Source organism: Balaenoptera musculus, chromosome 10, assembly GCF_009873245.2.
Source record: "Balaenoptera musculus isolate JJ_BM4_2016_0621 chromosome 10, mBalMus1.pri.v3, whole genome shotgun sequence".
NCBI classification, from domain to species: domain Eukaryota; kingdom Metazoa; phylum Chordata; class Mammalia; order Artiodactyla; family Balaenopteridae; genus Balaenoptera; species Balaenoptera musculus.
In genome coordinates this window covers 44856648-44873109 of record NC_045794.1, presented here as the reverse complement: position 1 = coordinate 44873109, position 16462 = coordinate 44856648, and the positions used below count along the sequence as shown (strand labels likewise).

The 16462-nt window shown below is 44.2% G+C and overlaps 2 protein-coding genes across 9 annotated transcripts in view; one reads left to right on the top strand and one right to left on the bottom strand.

Annotated features, from left to right (window-relative positions):
- Window positions 1-12229, top strand: part of CS (citrate synthase) — a 27812-nt gene extending 15583 nt beyond the window's left edge. The window contains exons 3-11 of one of the 2 annotated variants that reach the window (XM_036865404.1): window positions 229-336; window positions 1066-1131; window positions 1814-1945; window positions 2336-2524; window positions 8665-8864; window positions 9551-9680; window positions 9805-9906; window positions 10104-10313; window positions 10625-12229. In XM_036865404.1, the coding sequence (XP_036721299.1) occupies window positions 229-336; window positions 1066-1131; window positions 1814-1945; window positions 2336-2524; window positions 8665-8864; window positions 9551-9680; window positions 9805-9906; window positions 10104-10313; window positions 10625-10795 (1308 nt within the window). In that variant the 3' untranslated portion in view covers window positions 10796-12229. Of the gene's footprint in view, window positions 1-228; window positions 337-745; window positions 757-1044; window positions 1132-1813; window positions 1946-2335; window positions 2525-8664; window positions 8865-9550; window positions 9681-9804; window positions 9907-10103; window positions 10314-10624 lie in introns of those variants that run through there. The other variant, XM_036865405.1, reaches the window with a different exon arrangement.
- Window positions 1480-16462, bottom strand: COQ10A (coenzyme Q10A). Of its 7 annotated transcripts, none has more exons than XM_036865409.1 (6): window positions 16128-16461; window positions 15434-15580; window positions 14458-14650; window positions 14121-14222; window positions 9223-9344; window positions 1480-1546 (listed from the first exon to the last, which is right to left on the bottom strand). In XM_036865409.1, the coding sequence occupies exons 1-6, from the start codon at window positions 16247-16249 to the stop codon at window positions 1495-1497; spliced, it is 738 nt and encodes a 245-aa protein (XP_036721304.1). In that variant the 5' UTR covers window positions 16250-16461; the 3' UTR covers window positions 1480-1494. The 7 variants fall into 7 exon arrangements, with proteins under 7 accessions (XP_036721304.1, XP_036721306.1, XP_036721301.1 ...); XM_036865411.1 differs by lacking the exon at window positions 1480-1546 and adding an exon at window positions 5087-5117 and having other exon boundaries at window positions 16128-16460; XM_036865406.1 differs by lacking the exon at window positions 1480-1546 and adding an exon at window positions 6301-6640 and having other exon boundaries at window positions 16128-16462.

Below are 16462 nucleotides of genomic sequence, written 5' to 3'. Positions count from 1 at the left end.
ATGGCCAAAACTTTCATCTTCCTGAATTGAAACTGTACCCGTTAAACAACTCCCCGTTCCCTTCTTGTTCTGCCTAATTCTTTTGCCCTCATCTGTATAGAGAAGTTGACCAGACTTCCCTGGCAGGTAGAGAAAGCCAAATTCTAAAAATCAGTCTTAACATACCTACTTTGCAGAAATCTAATCAATATTTTGATCATCACTTAGCCTCTCTACTTCTCTTTTTAGAATTTGAAAGACATATTGGCTGATCTGATACCTAAGGAGCAGGCCAGAATTAAGACCTTCAGGCAGCAACATGGCAAGACGGTGGTGGGCCAAATGACTGTGGACATGGTAAGGGTTGTAGCGTTTTGCCTGCAAAAAGTAGCTCTGTAATATGCTTCAACAAATGTACCATCCTCTTCACTGATTGTTCAAAGCAGTCTGTCCCATATAAGGAAATGTTGAAGCTTACGGAGTTTGTTAGAAATTAGACTATTCTTTTCTATAAATTTAATAGTTGAGGCTAACCTAATTCATGTATGGGAGGGATAAATGAAGTTTTTATTCCTCTTCCCAACCCCTTAGCTTTTGGGCCCAAGGCTCTCTGTCTTTGAGTTGATGCTGTGCTGATCATCCAGTTAAACCACAGCTCTAGCAGGCCTTCTAGAACAGCTTTAGGATGGTTTCTTCTTCAGTCCTAAGAGTCTAAGCAGCTCAGATGATAATTTCACAACAGTGTTTAGCCATTGGTCTCCACCTCCTTTCCCTACAGTCAATCCCATTCTGTTTACTTCGGTTGGTGGGACTGAGGGGATAAGAATGGGCAGGAGAAAAAAAAAATACGAAAAGGGAGCAGAGGCAAAAATACTAACTAAAGGTAGTGATTTCTCAACTTAAAAAATTCATTTCCAGCGTTAGCAGTCTTCCTTTCAAAGTTCCATTCTATAGTAAGTTAACTCCTCAGAAATCTTCCCCCAAATGAAGTCTTGCAAGTCAGAGAATAAATTTCCTCTCCCAGATCCCATGAAGCACTAACAAGCTCCAGCCTGAATTATTCAGACATCCTCTTCTTTTCTTTAGATGTATGGTGGCATGAGAGGCATGAAGGGATTGGTATATGAAACATCAGTTCTTGATCCTGATGAGGTAAGAGACCCTCATATCAATCACTAATAATCGCTGATTTTACTGACCATTGTGCGCACCATGGATTAGACCAGTGGTCCCCAACCTTTTTTTGCACCAGGCACCAGTTTTGTGGAAGACAGTTTTTCCGTGGATGGGTTGGGGGTGATGATTTCTGGATGATTCAAGCGTATTACATTTACTATGCACTTTATTTCTATTATTATTACATTGTAATATATAATGAAATAATTATTCAACTCACCATAATGCTGACAGGAGGCGGAGCTCAGGCAGTAATGCCAGTGATGGGGAGTGGCTGTAAATACAGGTGAAGCTTCACTCGCTTGCCCGCCGCTCACCCCCTGCTGTGCAGCCTGGTTCCTAAGAGACCACGGACCAGCACCGGGGTTCCGGGGACCTCTGGCTTAGACCACTAAGGGTAAGGAGAACAAAATAAAGCACCTACCTGTATATTTTGGAAGGTGAAAGTAGGTATATATGGAATAACTGAAGAGCGAGTTTACCTTTTTAATATATCAACTAGTAAAGCTAAAAGTACAAAGCAGGAGTAAGTTATCTAAAGATTTGCGCTTTAAAAGTTCTAACTTGGTGACAGGTCTGATGAAAGTGGGATCAGTCAATTGTGTGACTTTGAGGCTAACAAACTTAAGAGTTGTAATCCTTACTCTTCTCCTTCAAGGGCATCCGTTTTCGAGGCTACAGTATCCCTGAATGCCAGAAACTGCTGCCCAAGGCTAAGGGTGGGGAAGAACCCCTGCCAGAGGGCTTATTTTGGCTGCTGGTAACTGGACAAATCCCAACAGAGGAACAGGTAAGCAGAAGGACACTAGCACTTCTCATTCCCCTCCTTCTTTGCCTTTTTCTAATCTCAGACACTGAATCCTGATCTGGTTATGGGTGGTAGTTTATAGAGGGGAAGGAATCAGAGCAGAGTTCTGCTGTATAAGTGGACTGTATTGAATTCTCTTGGATTTTCTTTACTCAGAGGTCACTGTCTTTTTATTTTATTTTTTTATTTTTAATTTTGGCTGCACCGCACAGCTTGCAAGATCTTATTTCCCGGGAATTGAACCTGGGCCCCCAGCAGTGAGAGTGCCGAGTCCTAACCACTAGACCGCCAGGGAATTCCCATTGTTTTTTTATTTCTCTTCTTTTTCTTTTTTCCTTGCCTAGTGTTTTGAGCAATGTCTCCCTTTCACAGGTATCTTGGCTCTCAGAAGAGTGGGCAAAGAGGGCAGCTCTGCCTTCCCATGTGGTCACCATGCTGGACAACTTTCCCACTAATCTACACCCCATGTCTCAGCTCAGTGCAGCCATTACAGCTCTCAACAGTGAAAGCAACTTTGCCCGAGCATATGCAGAGGGTGTCAACCGAACCAAGTACTGGGAGGTAGGAAACTTTGCTGTGATGATTGATGTTTGATGGAGATTCAAAGGACTTGAGTGTGAAGGAAGAAAAAGGAATGTAGAATCCTTAGGAAAATTACTACCCTGAGTTATGCCAGAAACTCATTTAACAAAATTTTACTGTAGGCTTGCTTTTTATCCGTCTTAGGAATTACAAAGATAAATGAAGCACGCGTTCTATCACCAAGGTTATTGATTTAGTTAGGGTGATATACACATAAAAAAGAAACTACGGGCTTCCCTGGTGGCGCGGTGGTTGAGAATCCGCCTGCCAATCCAGGGGACATGGGTTCGAGCCCCGGTCCGGGAGGATCCCACATGCCACAGAGCAACTGGGCCTGTGTGCCACAACTACTGAGTCACGCACCATAGCTGCTGAGCCTGCACGCCACAACTACTGAGGCCCATGTGCCTAGAGCCCGTGCTCCACAACAGGAGAGGCTGCCACAGAGAAGCCCGTGCACCACAATGAAGAGTAGCCCCCGCTTGCCGCAGCTAGAGAGAGCCCACGCACAGCAGCGAAGACCCAGTGCAGCCAAAAATAAATATAAATAAAATAAATCAATTTGTAAAAAAAAAGAAACTACAATTCAGTACTCTTGCTGGAATAGAGGTGTGTACGCTGTGCTGTTGGAACATTGAAAAAGATGTGACTTAACCGCAGGGCCCCTGAGGAAGGTTCTTTTGTTTTTTGTTTTAATTTATTTATTTTTTGGCTGCGTTGGGTCTTCATTGCTGTGCGCGGGCTTTCTCTAGTTGCGGTGAGCAGGGGCTACTGTTTGTTGCATTGTGCGGGCTTCTCATTGGAGTGGCTTCTCTTGTTGCGGAGCATGGGCTCTAGGCGCGGGGGCTTCAGTAGTTGTGGCTCGCAGGCTCTAGAGCACAGGATGAGTAGTTGTGGCGCACGGGCTTAGTTGCTCTGTGGCATGTGGGATCTTCCCAGACCAGGGCTCGAACCCGTGTCCCCTGCATTGGCAGGCAGATTCTTAACCACTGCGCCACCAGGGAAGCCCCTGAGGAAGGTTTTGCAGAGTAGTCTCACTCTGGCCCCAAAGGGTCCCTTCTCCTTCTCTTCAAATAAGGAGAACCGTTTTTTTTTTTTTTTAATTAATTAATTTATTTATTTATTTTTGGCTGTGTTGGGTCTTTGTTGCTGTGCACAGGGTTTCTCTAGTTGCGGTGATCAGGGGCTACTCTCTGTTGTGGTGCACAGGCTTCTCATTGTGGTGGCTTCTTGTTGCGGAGCACGGGCTCTAGGAGCTCGGGCTTCAGTAGTTGTGGCACACAGGCTCAGTAGTTGTGGCACATGGGCTTAGTTGCTCTGCAGCATGTGGGATCTTCCCAGACCAGGGCTCAAACCCGTGTCCCCTGCATTGGCAGGTGGATTCTTAACCACTGCGCCACCAGGGAAGTCCCCAGATAAGGAGAATCTTGAGAATTTGGAAGAATGGCAGCTAAGGCAACTCGGGAGGCTAGGAGGACTAATGCCAGTCAGCCACAGTTTGGACTAACCCACTCAAGATACCTGTCAGGAGTGGAAGGGTGGTTAGTATCCTGGAAGTAGGATCCAAAAAGCAAATGAGTTTTATTCTCTGAAAATGAAATGTGATCTTAATAGTTTGAACTCTGTGGTTAGAGTATGAGAAGATTGTTGGGCCTTGTCCTAGCGCATAGGACATAATTCCTTCCATCCTCTTTCCAATACCCCACATACTCACAAACACTGGGTAAAGTACAATTTATCTGGCTAGGTTTACAGAAGGACATCTCATTTTCTTTTGTTTCTTATTTAGAGACAGGTAGTATAGGAACAGAAAAGTTCCTTTCTGCAAAGCAGATACACTAAAGGATTTTTGACCAGGAGAAGGTCCCCAAAGAGTTCACTATGAGGCAAGGCATAGAGCAGCATGGCCCACTGGTCTGATGAAATTTCCTTGGGGTTTTGGCAAATCCCACTTCATTGGATTGGTCAATATTTATTCAGTGCCAACTGTGTATAGAGAATTGTGTTTGCTGTTGGGGGAAAGAGGGAAAGTTTGCCGTTGATACTAGTCTGGTTGGCTTTGAGGAGGAAGGTATAGGAATGATGCAAACTAAACCTATTCACAAGCATTTATAAAGTCACACATCAGCAGGTTCAGAAGGTTGTATAACCTGAATATGTTGCTTTTCATTTTCTTTTTAAAATACTGTTCAAGTAATTGTTATCTGTGTGGGTCACCATAACAGAAAAGGTTAAATCAAGGCCAACAGTTCTTCTATTTTAAAACTTGTATTTTAGAAATTGACCACTCAGAAGTGCCTGTTACTTCTTACAGTGCTGTTGTGTTGACTGTTGTAGAGTTCTTCATACTTTGCAATAAATACCTATAAGATATTTCCCAGGTATCCAAACATGCTGCATTGCTTCACACTGTCCTTTATTGAATCAGAAAAGTGAATCTTGTTCTTCTCTGCTTGCTATTGCCTCCATTTCAGTGTACAGCCATTGATTGGTTGTCCTGCCACCTCTTTGTGAGATATCATCTGAGGGTGGCTGTCTTGAGGTGAACATTGTATTTCAGGACTTTGCCAACCTGGAGAGTATGTATAAGCAATATTGATATATCTGTCAGCCTCAGGATGTGCGTCTAATAAGTTCACACTGAACAAAAATTAGCACCAGTAACTGCTTTAGTGGAGCTTGGTGCTCTTTTGCTGCCATATCCTATCTCTCTCAAAGATCAGACATGCTATTTCAGTTTAGTTCTCTGTCTTGGTTAATTTAACCATTCTACTTTAGTAGAATTACATGACAGCATTCAGCTGGTTATTTCTGTTTAAAAATTTATGTTAAGGAATATATGTGATCTAATTCTCTACTAGAATCATCAGTTCATGCTGTTTTTTACATACATCTCAAGAGGATGATCTTCCTACAACTTTCCTTCCATAACAGTTTACATGACTTTAGATAAATAGTGTAATCTATTGAGGTGAAAAAGTTAGGTCTTTTACTAATTTACTAATTGACTTAACTTCACTTGTGACTAGGAGATTACTCTGATGCACCAGCTGTTTAATTATGAAGTAGCCTTACGATGTTGTTGAATTGGGTAAAATTTGCGAAGTAGCTGACAGATGAGGTTTTTCTAGTAAGGCATATGAACAGTATATGTAGGTTTTGAAGCTGTTTAATCTATAATAAAATCATCATCCCAGCACCTAACAACTCTTGAAAACATGCCAAATATTAGCCTAAATGTTTTATATTCATTATCTGATTTAATCATCAGAACAACCCCATGAGGTAGATGTCACTGATGTCATTTTACTGAATGGGAAAGCTGAAGATTAGAGAAAATAAGTAGCTTGCCCAGGGTCATGCAGCTAGTTACTGGTAGAGACCAGATTGAGACTTGAGTTTGCTTCACTCTAGGGTCTCTTCACCATTAATACTGGCTCTCCTCTTTTTCTGTGTCTTCTTTATAATGACTGATAGCTAACACAACATTGTAAATCAACTATACTCCAATAAAAATTTTTTAAAAAATGACTGATAGCTAAATACTTGGCCAGAATTTCTCTAGCCCTAGAGATGCTGGCTCACAATGATGATTATGGTCAGTTTTGTTACCTTTATTCCAGGCAGTTGTGATGGTGGCGTGTTTTGTCTTTTTTTCTGAGGGTTTAAAGATGAAGAATGAGTTAGTACCAGTAGCTAAATAGCACCTCAGTCTTAGTTTATTAAAGAAGAAATAAGGAGGCGTTCTCTGTCAGTGTGTTTGTTTGTTTATTTAATCTCTTGACTGTACAGCTTTACCACTACAAAAAGCAGGGTAAAGATCCCACACTGTCATACCTCGTCTGATACTTGCTGCTTTATAAACTTCATCCTCAGTGCTAGAAGTTGAAACAATCCTCTTTTTGTCGTTTCTTTATGTTGTGGTCATTCATACTTTACAAATGATTTTGAAAGTTAGTACATACTCCACAGATACCAGTTTGCTTAGCCCAGGATCTTGTTCTTGGCATTCTGCTAATGAATCCAGGTCCCTTAGAACTGCATATCCTTGATGCAGGCTTCTGGAAATAACCTACTTCCTTGGGGGATGTAAATCTGCAAGGAGGTATGGTTAATAGTACGATTATCATGTAAGTAATCTCCTGAGAACTTGCAAGTGTTAGCTAAGTACTTCTTGCTTCAAGTAGCTTTTTAATTTTGGCAGTATTCTCATTGAATCTTGGTGGCATTGACAAAATTCACTGAGTACTTGAGTAATAGATGACTTCACAGAGATTATCTCATTTAGGCTAGTTATTATAGATTTTGTTCTTTGTTCCAACAAAACTACCAAAACCTCATGACTTCTTACAGGAACATTTAGCCAGTTAGCTTGATAGGATAGCACTATGTAATGTCATTCAGCAAGTATTTTCTCCACGCTTTCAATGTATTGTGACTGAAAGTAGAAATTTTTTTTATTGTTTTGTTTGGTTTTGTGTTTTTTTTTGGCCGCATCTCATGGCTTGCAGGTTCTTTCCCAACCAGGAATTGAACCCAGGCCCTGGCAGTGAAAGCACCGAGTCCTAACCACTGGACCGCCAGGGAATTCCTGAATTTTTTTGTTATTAAAAGAAAAAACTTGGGAATTCCATGGCGGTCCATTGGTTAGCACTCTATGCTTCCACTGCAGGGGGCACGAGTTCGATCCCTGGTCTGGGAACTAAGATCGCACAAGCCTCACAGCATGGCCAAAAAGAAAAAAAAAAAAAAAACCAAAACCCTGTCACCCTCCCTAAAGGAACTTAAAATCCCTATGAGAAGATAAAATTGAGACATAAAAGTTGAGCACGCTATTAACATCACAAAAAGACAACCAGATATTATATGTTTCTCTTAATAAATGAACACAGCACTATTTATCAAAAAGTCTTGCTAAAGAAATTGAACATGAATCTGCTCAAACCTCCAGCTCTATCAGTCTGTCGGAAATACAGTGGACAGAGGGACATGTTAAATGACATCACAGGTACATAACTAGCAAAATCTAAACTGTGGGAAATTCTACAGGACAAATGATCTGATTTTCCACAAATAAACTGCAAAGTAAAAAAAGCACAGCATAAGAGGGAACTTAAATTAATTAAAAAGACTTCAGAGACATGTCAGACAGTTGCAATGTGGGCTATTTTCAGTGAAACAGACAAATGAGGGGGAGCTTTATAATAAATGAATGAGGTGGGGGGGACTTGAATACTGAGTAGATAGTTAATGATATTGAAGAATTGTTAAATTCTTTTCAGTAGGATAATGGTTTTGTGATTTTGATTATGAAGGACCTTTATCTTTTAGAGATACATGCTTAAATACTTACATGTTATATATGATATCTGGGATTCACTCAAAATAATTTGGGAGATGAGAGGGGAAAGTAAGGGTATAGATGAAACAAGCATGGCCATGAGTTAATAATTATTTAAGCTAGGTGATGCTTATTAGCTGAGTGGGTAACCTTGTGCCCCAGTTTTTACAAATGAAGGCTATGTTACCTTACAGGACTATTGTAAGAAAAGAAAAAAATGAAAATAATATATCTAGCACAGTACCTGTTATATAGTAAGTGCTTAAAAAATGGAAGTCTTTGTTAATAACTAACAATTGAATGCCACTGTTTGACCCTTGGTGTATATGGTGAATTTTCTTTGAAAGATGGAACATAGAATTATTAAAACCTAGTGTCTTAGCACATTCTTTGAATGCAAAGTCATGTAGTGGAAAAGATCATGGTTAAACATACAAGGGTTCAAAATCTGACTTTGGCATTTAACTGAATGCTCTGAGCCTCAGTTCCCTTTTCTGTAAAATGGAGGTCATTATATACTTTGTAGAATGGGAAAAAATTGGGAATAATGTTTTAATATACATGAGATAGTTTGTATAAATCCCTTAATGCGGTGCCTGGGTCGTAACAGTTATTCAGTTAAATGGTCATTGTTGTTATACTCCGTTTATAATCACCCAGCATAGAATCATCAATCCAAATAGCCCAGTCCATAGAGAACAAACACCATCCCTGCCTTATTCTTCCCTGTTGATAATTCCTCTTCTTTTTTTCTCCATTTTCCTCTTCTCCCCATCAGTTGATTTATGAAGACTGTATGGATCTGATTGCAAAGCTACCTTGTGTTGCAGCAAAGATCTACCGGAATCTCCATCGAGAGGGCAGCAGTATTGGGGCCATTGATTCTAAGCTGGACTGGTCCCACAATTTCACCAACATGTTAGGCTATACTGACGCTCAGTTCACGGAGCTCATGCGCTTGTACCTCACCATCCACAGGTGAGGGAGACCCAGCAACCATAGCCACCAGGTGCCTGGATTGGTGGTGAATATTAAGAAAAACTCCTTGGGACTTCCCTGGCAGTCCAGCGGTTAAGACTCTGTGCTTCCACTGCAGGGGGCGTGGGTTCCATCCCTGGTTGGGGAATTAAGATCCTGTATGCCATGCAGCACGCCAAAAAAAACCCCAAACTCCTTAACAGGTGGTAGGCAGCAAGGAGATGGAAACACAGCATATGGGATGGTACAAGGCAAGAAAGGGGTCTGGTAAAGAAGGTCAGGAGGTCTAGAAAAATTACCATAACCATGCTAAGAGTAAGATAGTGCTTCTAGCTAGGAAAAGGTACTAGCTGCTCACATTAGACAGGTCCTTTGGCTTTCCAGGAGCTCCCTCTTCTGGCCATTGCTGTTAAAGCTGCAGTGAGAGTCAGGGAGCTTGGCACGCAGGCCAGGCATCATCAAGCAGTAACCTCTCCAGCCCTGTGGATTAGTGAACAAAGGCTGATAATAAGATTGGGACATCTCTTACAAGAGCTTATGTATAAGTGACTAAGCTATAGGCTGGTGTGAATCCATAGCTAGGCTAGTACGTGACGAGAAGAGAACAGCAAGGACTGTGTTTCAATAATCTGCCCCTTTTTTCTCCTTTCTCTTGGCCTTGATTCTCCTTTCTTACTTCCCCACAGTGACCATGAGGGTGGCAATGTAAGTGCCCATACCAGCCACTTGGTGGGCAGTGCCCTTTCAGACCCCTACTTGTCCTTCGCAGCAGCCATGAATGGGCTGGCAGGGCCCCTGCATGGGCTGGCAAATCAGGTAAGACTGTTCTTTTTCTTCTCCTGCTCCATGTTTTTCTTACTGCCATGCTTTGTTTCTGATCCTGGAGTTCTCTCCTGGCATATGCATTGACACTCTTTTATTCTCCAAACCTTACCCACAGGAAGTGCTTGTTTGGCTGACACAACTACAGAAGGAAGTTGGCAAAGATGTGTCAGATGAGAAGTTACGAGACTATATCTGGAACACACTCAACTCAGGACGGGTAAGCAGAGATGCTTAGCAACTAGGAAAGAAGCCAAGACTCAAGTTCTATAATTTGGAAGAATGAAGGAGAAAAGAATGAGATAACTCCCTAAATTAGAGGAGATTTTTTTTCCATTTGTCTACCCTAAAGAATTCAGAAAAGACAAAAATTTCTACCTGAGGATACAACTGGTTTTCCCCCCCTATCCTTTGTAGGTTATCCCAGGCTATGGCCATGCAGTACTAAGGAAGACTGATCCACGATATACCTGTCAACGAGAGTTTGCTCTGAAACACCTGCCTCAGGACCCCATGTTTAAGCTGGTTGCTCAGCTGTACAAGATTGTGCCCAATGTCCTCCTAGAACAGGGCAAGGCCAAGAATCCTTGGCCCAATGTAGATGCTCATAGTGGAGTGCTGCTCCAGGTGAGTCCTCCTTTCCCTGCTTTCCTCTAATTTATACCAAACCTTACTGTTCTCTGCCATGCACAAAATCAACTCCCTAGTCAGAACAAGGACTCTCACACCTCCTTCCTTACCCTTTTGTTAAAGTTGCCTATGGTAGGGGAGGTGTGGGCTGGAGGAAACGGGTGCTTTCTTTTCAGAATCCAGTTGCTATACTTTTCCCAGTCATTTCTATTTAAGGCTAACTGGGTTAAGGTTTTTAATCAATCTGGACTTGTACATGCCACTACCTGTGGGCCTTTAACAAAACTTTTTTCTCTTTTACCTTACAGTACTATGGCATGACGGAGATGAATTACTACACAGTCCTGTTTGGGGTATCACGGGCACTGGGTGTATTAGCACAGCTCATCTGGAGCCGAGCCCTAGGCTTCCCTCTAGAGAGGCCCAAGTCCATGAGCACAGACGGTCTGATGAAGTTTGTGGAGTCTAAGTCTGGGTGAAACTGAAGACTGGGAGAAACTAGCTACCGGAAAGTGAGGGATCTTAAAGAAAAAAAAAAGTATACTTTTGTTTCAGGGGGCTTTTAAAGACTTAAGATTAAATTGTATCTGAGGCACTGATGATAAGTTTGAGGTTAAGATATTAATTAAGATTTTAAAAGATGAAAAGTAACCCCTTCTTCCCTAACCAGCTCCTTTCCCCGGCCTGGTATGAGCTGCCCATCAACTGTAGGGTGACCAGGACTAATGCATGTGGTACGGGTTAGGTTTACCCGTGCCCCCACCCAGTCTCCAGAGTGAGAATCTGGCTCCTCTTTCCCTAGGTCAAAGCTGGTTGCAGAGAATCTGCAGTCACTTCAGCAGAGCTTTTGGTTCTACTCTGCCCACCCCTTAATAGGCCAGCAAACCAGGACCCTGCCCCTTCTGTTTCCATAGGAATCATGTTGGATTGTCACCTATACCAAGCCCCATTAACCTCTCCGATGCACACAGACACTTCCTAGCAAGACCGATTGGTTATGCTTTGGCTTTGTTTGTTTGTTTGTTTTTAATGATACCAGGTGATCATAAAGGCCATGGTATTTGTTGTGACTGGCACCCAGTGTTTGATTTTTATTTCTCTTTTTTAAATTACCCCATTAAAATTAAGACCTGGGAGTGTTCTATTCCCTATTACTTGAATACTCACCTCTTTCCAGATTGTCTATACCTGCTGCACCTCAAGCCAAGGTTGCTCTGGACCTTCCCCTCTTGGTCCCTATTAGAGACCTCTTTCAGCAGGTTGTATACAGCACTGTATGATATTGTGGTCTTTCCCATTATTTGGCTTTATCAGTGCTTAATATGAACTAAGCATTTTACTTCCCTGGAACACAAGCCACTACCCTCTGACCTTTTTTCTTTCCCCTTTAATATGCTGTGGGCTATAGAACAGGGACTTGGGAATGACCAGCATGATATCTTCATGGCCTGATCCCAGGGGTACTAGCACCTCTTTCTGAACAGGGAAATGAGATTGGACATGGTCTCCTTTGAATATGAGGTACTGGGGCTGAGGGCATTAAAAATAGTAAACCTCCCTCCTCATCCCCTGCCACAAGCAAATATCCCTTTATTTATCAGGGTTCTTATCCTGCCCCTTCCCCAAGAGCTCACAGTACAGTGTTTGTTTTAGAAGCCCCATATGCACAGGTTTCCAGTGACTCAGAATGCTCTACTGCCTTTTCTTTTCAAGAAAGGATTAAAAATACACTCCTGCTGTGCCCCCTTCCTCCCTCGCAACTCCTGCCTGTGTTTGTGTGGATCCCAAATCCCCAGAACCACGCTGTTGAGATGGATAATACTGTCTGTAAACCCCTGGGTAACTGTCAAGTCATGATGCAGACTTCAGGTTGTTCTGTATAAAATGCAAAATAAATGTTTTTATTAACAGTGCTTGAGCCTATTAAATAAGGCCTGGGAGAATCAGGTAAGGATTCTGGCTAGCAAGATCCTGGACTTGGTGGGTTATGTTATCCTGTGCATCTTTTTTATCTTGAGGTAGGTTTGGCATTCATTTACCCTAATCAGAAGACAGGTTCCCTGTGAGATTTCCAAAGGAGATTGCCATCTGTCTTCATGGTTAGAAGTCCTTGATCTTTAGCCCCCATCCTTCCTAAATTTGTCATAAGGTAGAACACTCAAGGACTGTAGCTGAGACCTCACAACTGCTTATGTGACTAATCCAAGGAAGCTGGTCCAGCCCATTGGGTGAAAGGAACAAACTATACCAAGGGCAGTTAAGGTAGGACTGCTGACTCAGGATCTGAGCCTCTAGAGGGCTCTGGTACCTCGTGAAACACCAGTTCTTTGCAGCTTCCCTTAAGGATCCCCCAGAATAAGAGGTGGTCTGGAGGGCATCAGTTATATGGGAGGCCTGAGACCAGATTACTCTGTCCTGAGACTCCTGCTGCAACTGACCTTCTGAAAAAGTCTATAAATAGGCAAGGGAGTGGGTACTAGGTCCTGGCTTGTAGAATGTGCTACTATAGTTAGCAGGGACACTGTGTCCAAGAGGCCTTCTTGCACCTTCACTCCCCTAGGGAAGGAAGCCATGACTTTCTACTACTATACTATATCTACATTATTCCCCTGAGAAGCAATATATAAAAGCCAAATACATACTGTCACAATTAATTTATTGAAATTTTATAAAAACTCAGGCCAAGTGGAAGAATAAGGTACAACCCAAGAGTATAACTGTTCAGTGCTCTTTTGCTCCTTGCCCCCTGTGGCAATGATGGGGAGAAAGCCCCTTGCTCTCCACTAGCCAGGCAGCATGGAACTACTCTTAAAGTGAGGTCATACGGATTTCAAGCTGGGGCCAGATCTCAGGCATCTCCTGAGGGGCTGAGGGCATTAAAAATAGTAAACCTCCCTCCTCATCCCCTGCCACAAGCAAATATCCCTTTATTTATCAGGGTTCTTATCCTGCCCCTTCCCCAAGAGCAGGCAAAGTTATTGACTACCCAGTAGCTGTGTGTCAGAGAAAGGAGTTCAATTTATTCAATCCTAAGAAAAGTTGCTGTCTTCCCCTGGTCAGACACTAAGGCACCTTGACAAGAGCTCAGACACAACCATACAGTCCTGATTATAATTCAGTGTGAGAAGGTTGCAGGCATCAGGCATATGGGCTCTCAAGATGAGCCTGACCCTTTCCTAAGCATGTCTCCTTTCCATACCTCCCTGCCTTTTCTTTCCCCCAGCATTTCCAGCCAGCTTAGAGCCCAATTTGAGTGGGAGAACAGTATTATGAACATAGACTCTTCTCTCAGATTGGAGCAGGAGCCAAATGAAATAAATAAGAGAATTGGGTGAGGAGGGAGAGGAGAGGTGAGGCTAGGGAACAATCCTTTGCCTCAAGTTTGGTGCACCTCATGGAACATCAGTTCACGGGGGATGGCTGTTTCTGGACCAAACTTGGTTGCTGCCCGGCGCTCGAAGGCAGTGACATTCTGTTTGACAACCTCATCAAAAAACATGGTGGCCAGCTGGGAGTGCAGCAGAGAACGAAATTCAAAGGAAATCTGGGAATGGGTAAGAAACAGAAACTCTTCAAGACCATGTTGGATAGTCCCTGGCCAAATGCAAGGATACTATTCAGTGCCTTTTCCTCCCGCTCCAGTTCATTAGATCCCCTCAAAGGCCCTGGGACTGAGTATAAAGTACAAGTTTGATACAAGCTCAGACCTGTGAAGAGTGTCATTGACTTGTGAAATAACTGTCACAGTACCTCAGCTCAACCCCCCAACAAGGTAGCCCTGTGCTATACAGCCTCCTGACTCACCCAGAAGTCCACAGTGCAAGTTCGGGGATAGGCAGGAATACCAGGACGGAACCGCCAAATGGTCTCTAAGTGGTTGAAGAGCTTGCCGTCGGTGCAAACAGCCTAGAATAGGACAGTCAGGTAGTTAAACAATATTACGATGGAATTAAACTTGTATCAGGTATAGGAGGCTATAAGAAGGAATTGAAAGCCATTTTCCTCTCCTAATATTTTATTAGGGAAATATTTGGCACGTGGAGATAAAAAATCATTACAAGGAAAGCCACAATAGCCTTTAAACGTAAAAATGCCAGAGAACACAAAACTTCCTGATTAATCCCTCCCAGACAGACCTCACCTTGACCATGTGAGGTTTGACCATGGAAACAGCAGAAGTATAACGTTCCATAACAGGTGGAAAGCCAACCTCCAACTGGGCCTTCAGGTGACCTTTGCGGCTGTATACCACTAAAGACTTCTTACACCAGGGCACAAACTCACGATACTCCTGGACATTGGCTACCACCTCGTACATCTCCTGCATTGAGTACCTAGGGAAAGGAATCAGAGAGAGGCCAAGGAACTGCCAGATGGGTGATGTTCCTCCTTGCCCTAGGCACCCTCCCCCCATGCCCACTAATCATGCACCTTCAGGAACTAGAGATGCCAAATAAGCCTGGATGAATGACTTTGCGAAAGCAAATGTGTAAATTTCCATGACGTTAATGTTACCTTAAGTTTTGCAGTTTACAGAGTGCTTTTGCATTTACTATTTTGATGCTAAGACCATCTAGGGAGAACAGAGGTTGTCGATTTTACTGATGATTCACAAAAGGACTCAAATCCCAGCTCTACGACTTTTTGACAGTGTGGCCCTAGGTAAATTATTACTGTCTCCGTATCTCCTCTGTGAATCATAGGTAATAGTAGTAATTGATTCATAAGTTTGTTGAAAGGATCAAATGAGAAAATCTATGGTAAAACACCTAAGCAGCCTAACTGCTAGCAGTAGTAAGTGCTCAGTAAGTGTTAACTCATATTGTGCTCAGAATACCTGAAGTCAGGTCAGCAGAGAAATAATATCCTGTTGTCTTATGTTACTGTCCAACTCTAGTCACGTTTCACAATGCACATGCATAGCAACCAGGAAGGGGGGAATTAAGGTTGGAAGGCTGGCAGAGGAGGATAAAGGATCAGTAATATAGCTGGGAAGCATGGGACAGCCAGGGATGAATCTTGCCCACTACGGCTACCCTTACGTTCCAGCCTGAACATGCTTTTTGTTTGGCGGGAAAGTGAATGTGGAGGGCTGCTGGACAGGAGGGGATGCTCACCCCATGATCCTACGCTCGGAGTAAGCCTTTCGCTTGTTGGTGAAGGAGGCAGCAAAGCCCATGAAGGAACGGCTGGGAGGTAAGCCAGCCTCAGCCGCCAAGACCTGGGCAGCCCGGGGCAAGAAGAGGCTGCACGAGATAAGAAATCTAAGGCCAAAAGGAAAGCAGAAACACGTTACGATTCTTTCCTTGTGTTCCTCAACCATTCCCAGGTGAAGGGGAAGAGGGGCGCATCCCAGAGGAAGGTCGTCCAAACAAGCTTTCCGCCTAGCACCTGCTGCAGCCCGCCAGGCTCCCTTGGCCAGGCAGTCACGAGTGCGAAAGGTCGAGGGCGGCGGAGGACAGTGCCGGGGGAGGAGTTGGGGAAAAGTGGGATGCGTGCGAAGCGCCGGGTGCCTTTGAGTGGAGGCTACCCTACTGCTGAAAGCGAGGACTCTCAGGAAGCATCGCAGTCCCCGGGGCCCCGCCAAGCCCGCTGTTGCCAGGGCACCCGCGAGGGGCAAGAAGTGGTTGGGCACCCACCTCGAGGACTTTGCCTCGCGAATAACTTGCAAAAGCATTCCCTAAAGCTCTACATTAGACCCCAAGATACGACCGCAGCCGCCCTCCCGCCGTGCCTGCAGCCGGAGCTGCAACTTCGGGGTCCTGGGCGACCCCTTTAGCTCCAGCCCCGACGCCCGCACCTCCCTCTCACCTCATTGGTCCCGGCGGTCGCGGAGGGACCAGGGGCGGGGCCGGGAGCAGCGAGAGGCCGCTGCAGCCCCTGGCCGCCGCGCGCGTCCCGGCCGGGAGTCGCCGCGCGCCTGCCGAGGCCATGCGCGCTACCCTCCCTTGCCCTCTCGGCTCTGATACCAGCTACGCACTCCTCACTCCAGAGGAAGAGCGGAGGTTAGCGGCAGCCGGGCGAGTTCAGGGCCCCCGAGCGCAGGGGCGGCGCGGGGCGGTAGCTCCTCTCCCCTTGTTCCTGCCCGGGCGTCCGGGTTGCCTAGAACTGAAGCCGCTACCGCTGCTCCCGCAGCTCCCAGTACC

Excerpts from the sequence above, each read along its gene's own strand:
- COQ10A (XM_036865406.1), bottom strand. The coding sequence starts at position 16,249 with ATGGCCTCGGCAGGCGCGCGGCGACTCCCGGCCGGGACGCGCGCGGCG. Across the intron at positions 15,581-16,127 it reads CGACCGCCGGGACCAATGAG|ATTTCTTATCTCGTGCAGCC; the intron begins GTGAGAGGGAGG and ends TTTTGGCCTTAG. Across the intron at positions 9,345-14,120 it reads CTTGCACTGTGGACTTCTGG|GGCTGGAGAGGTTACTGCTT; the intron begins GTGAGTCAGGAG and ends ACTAATCCACAG.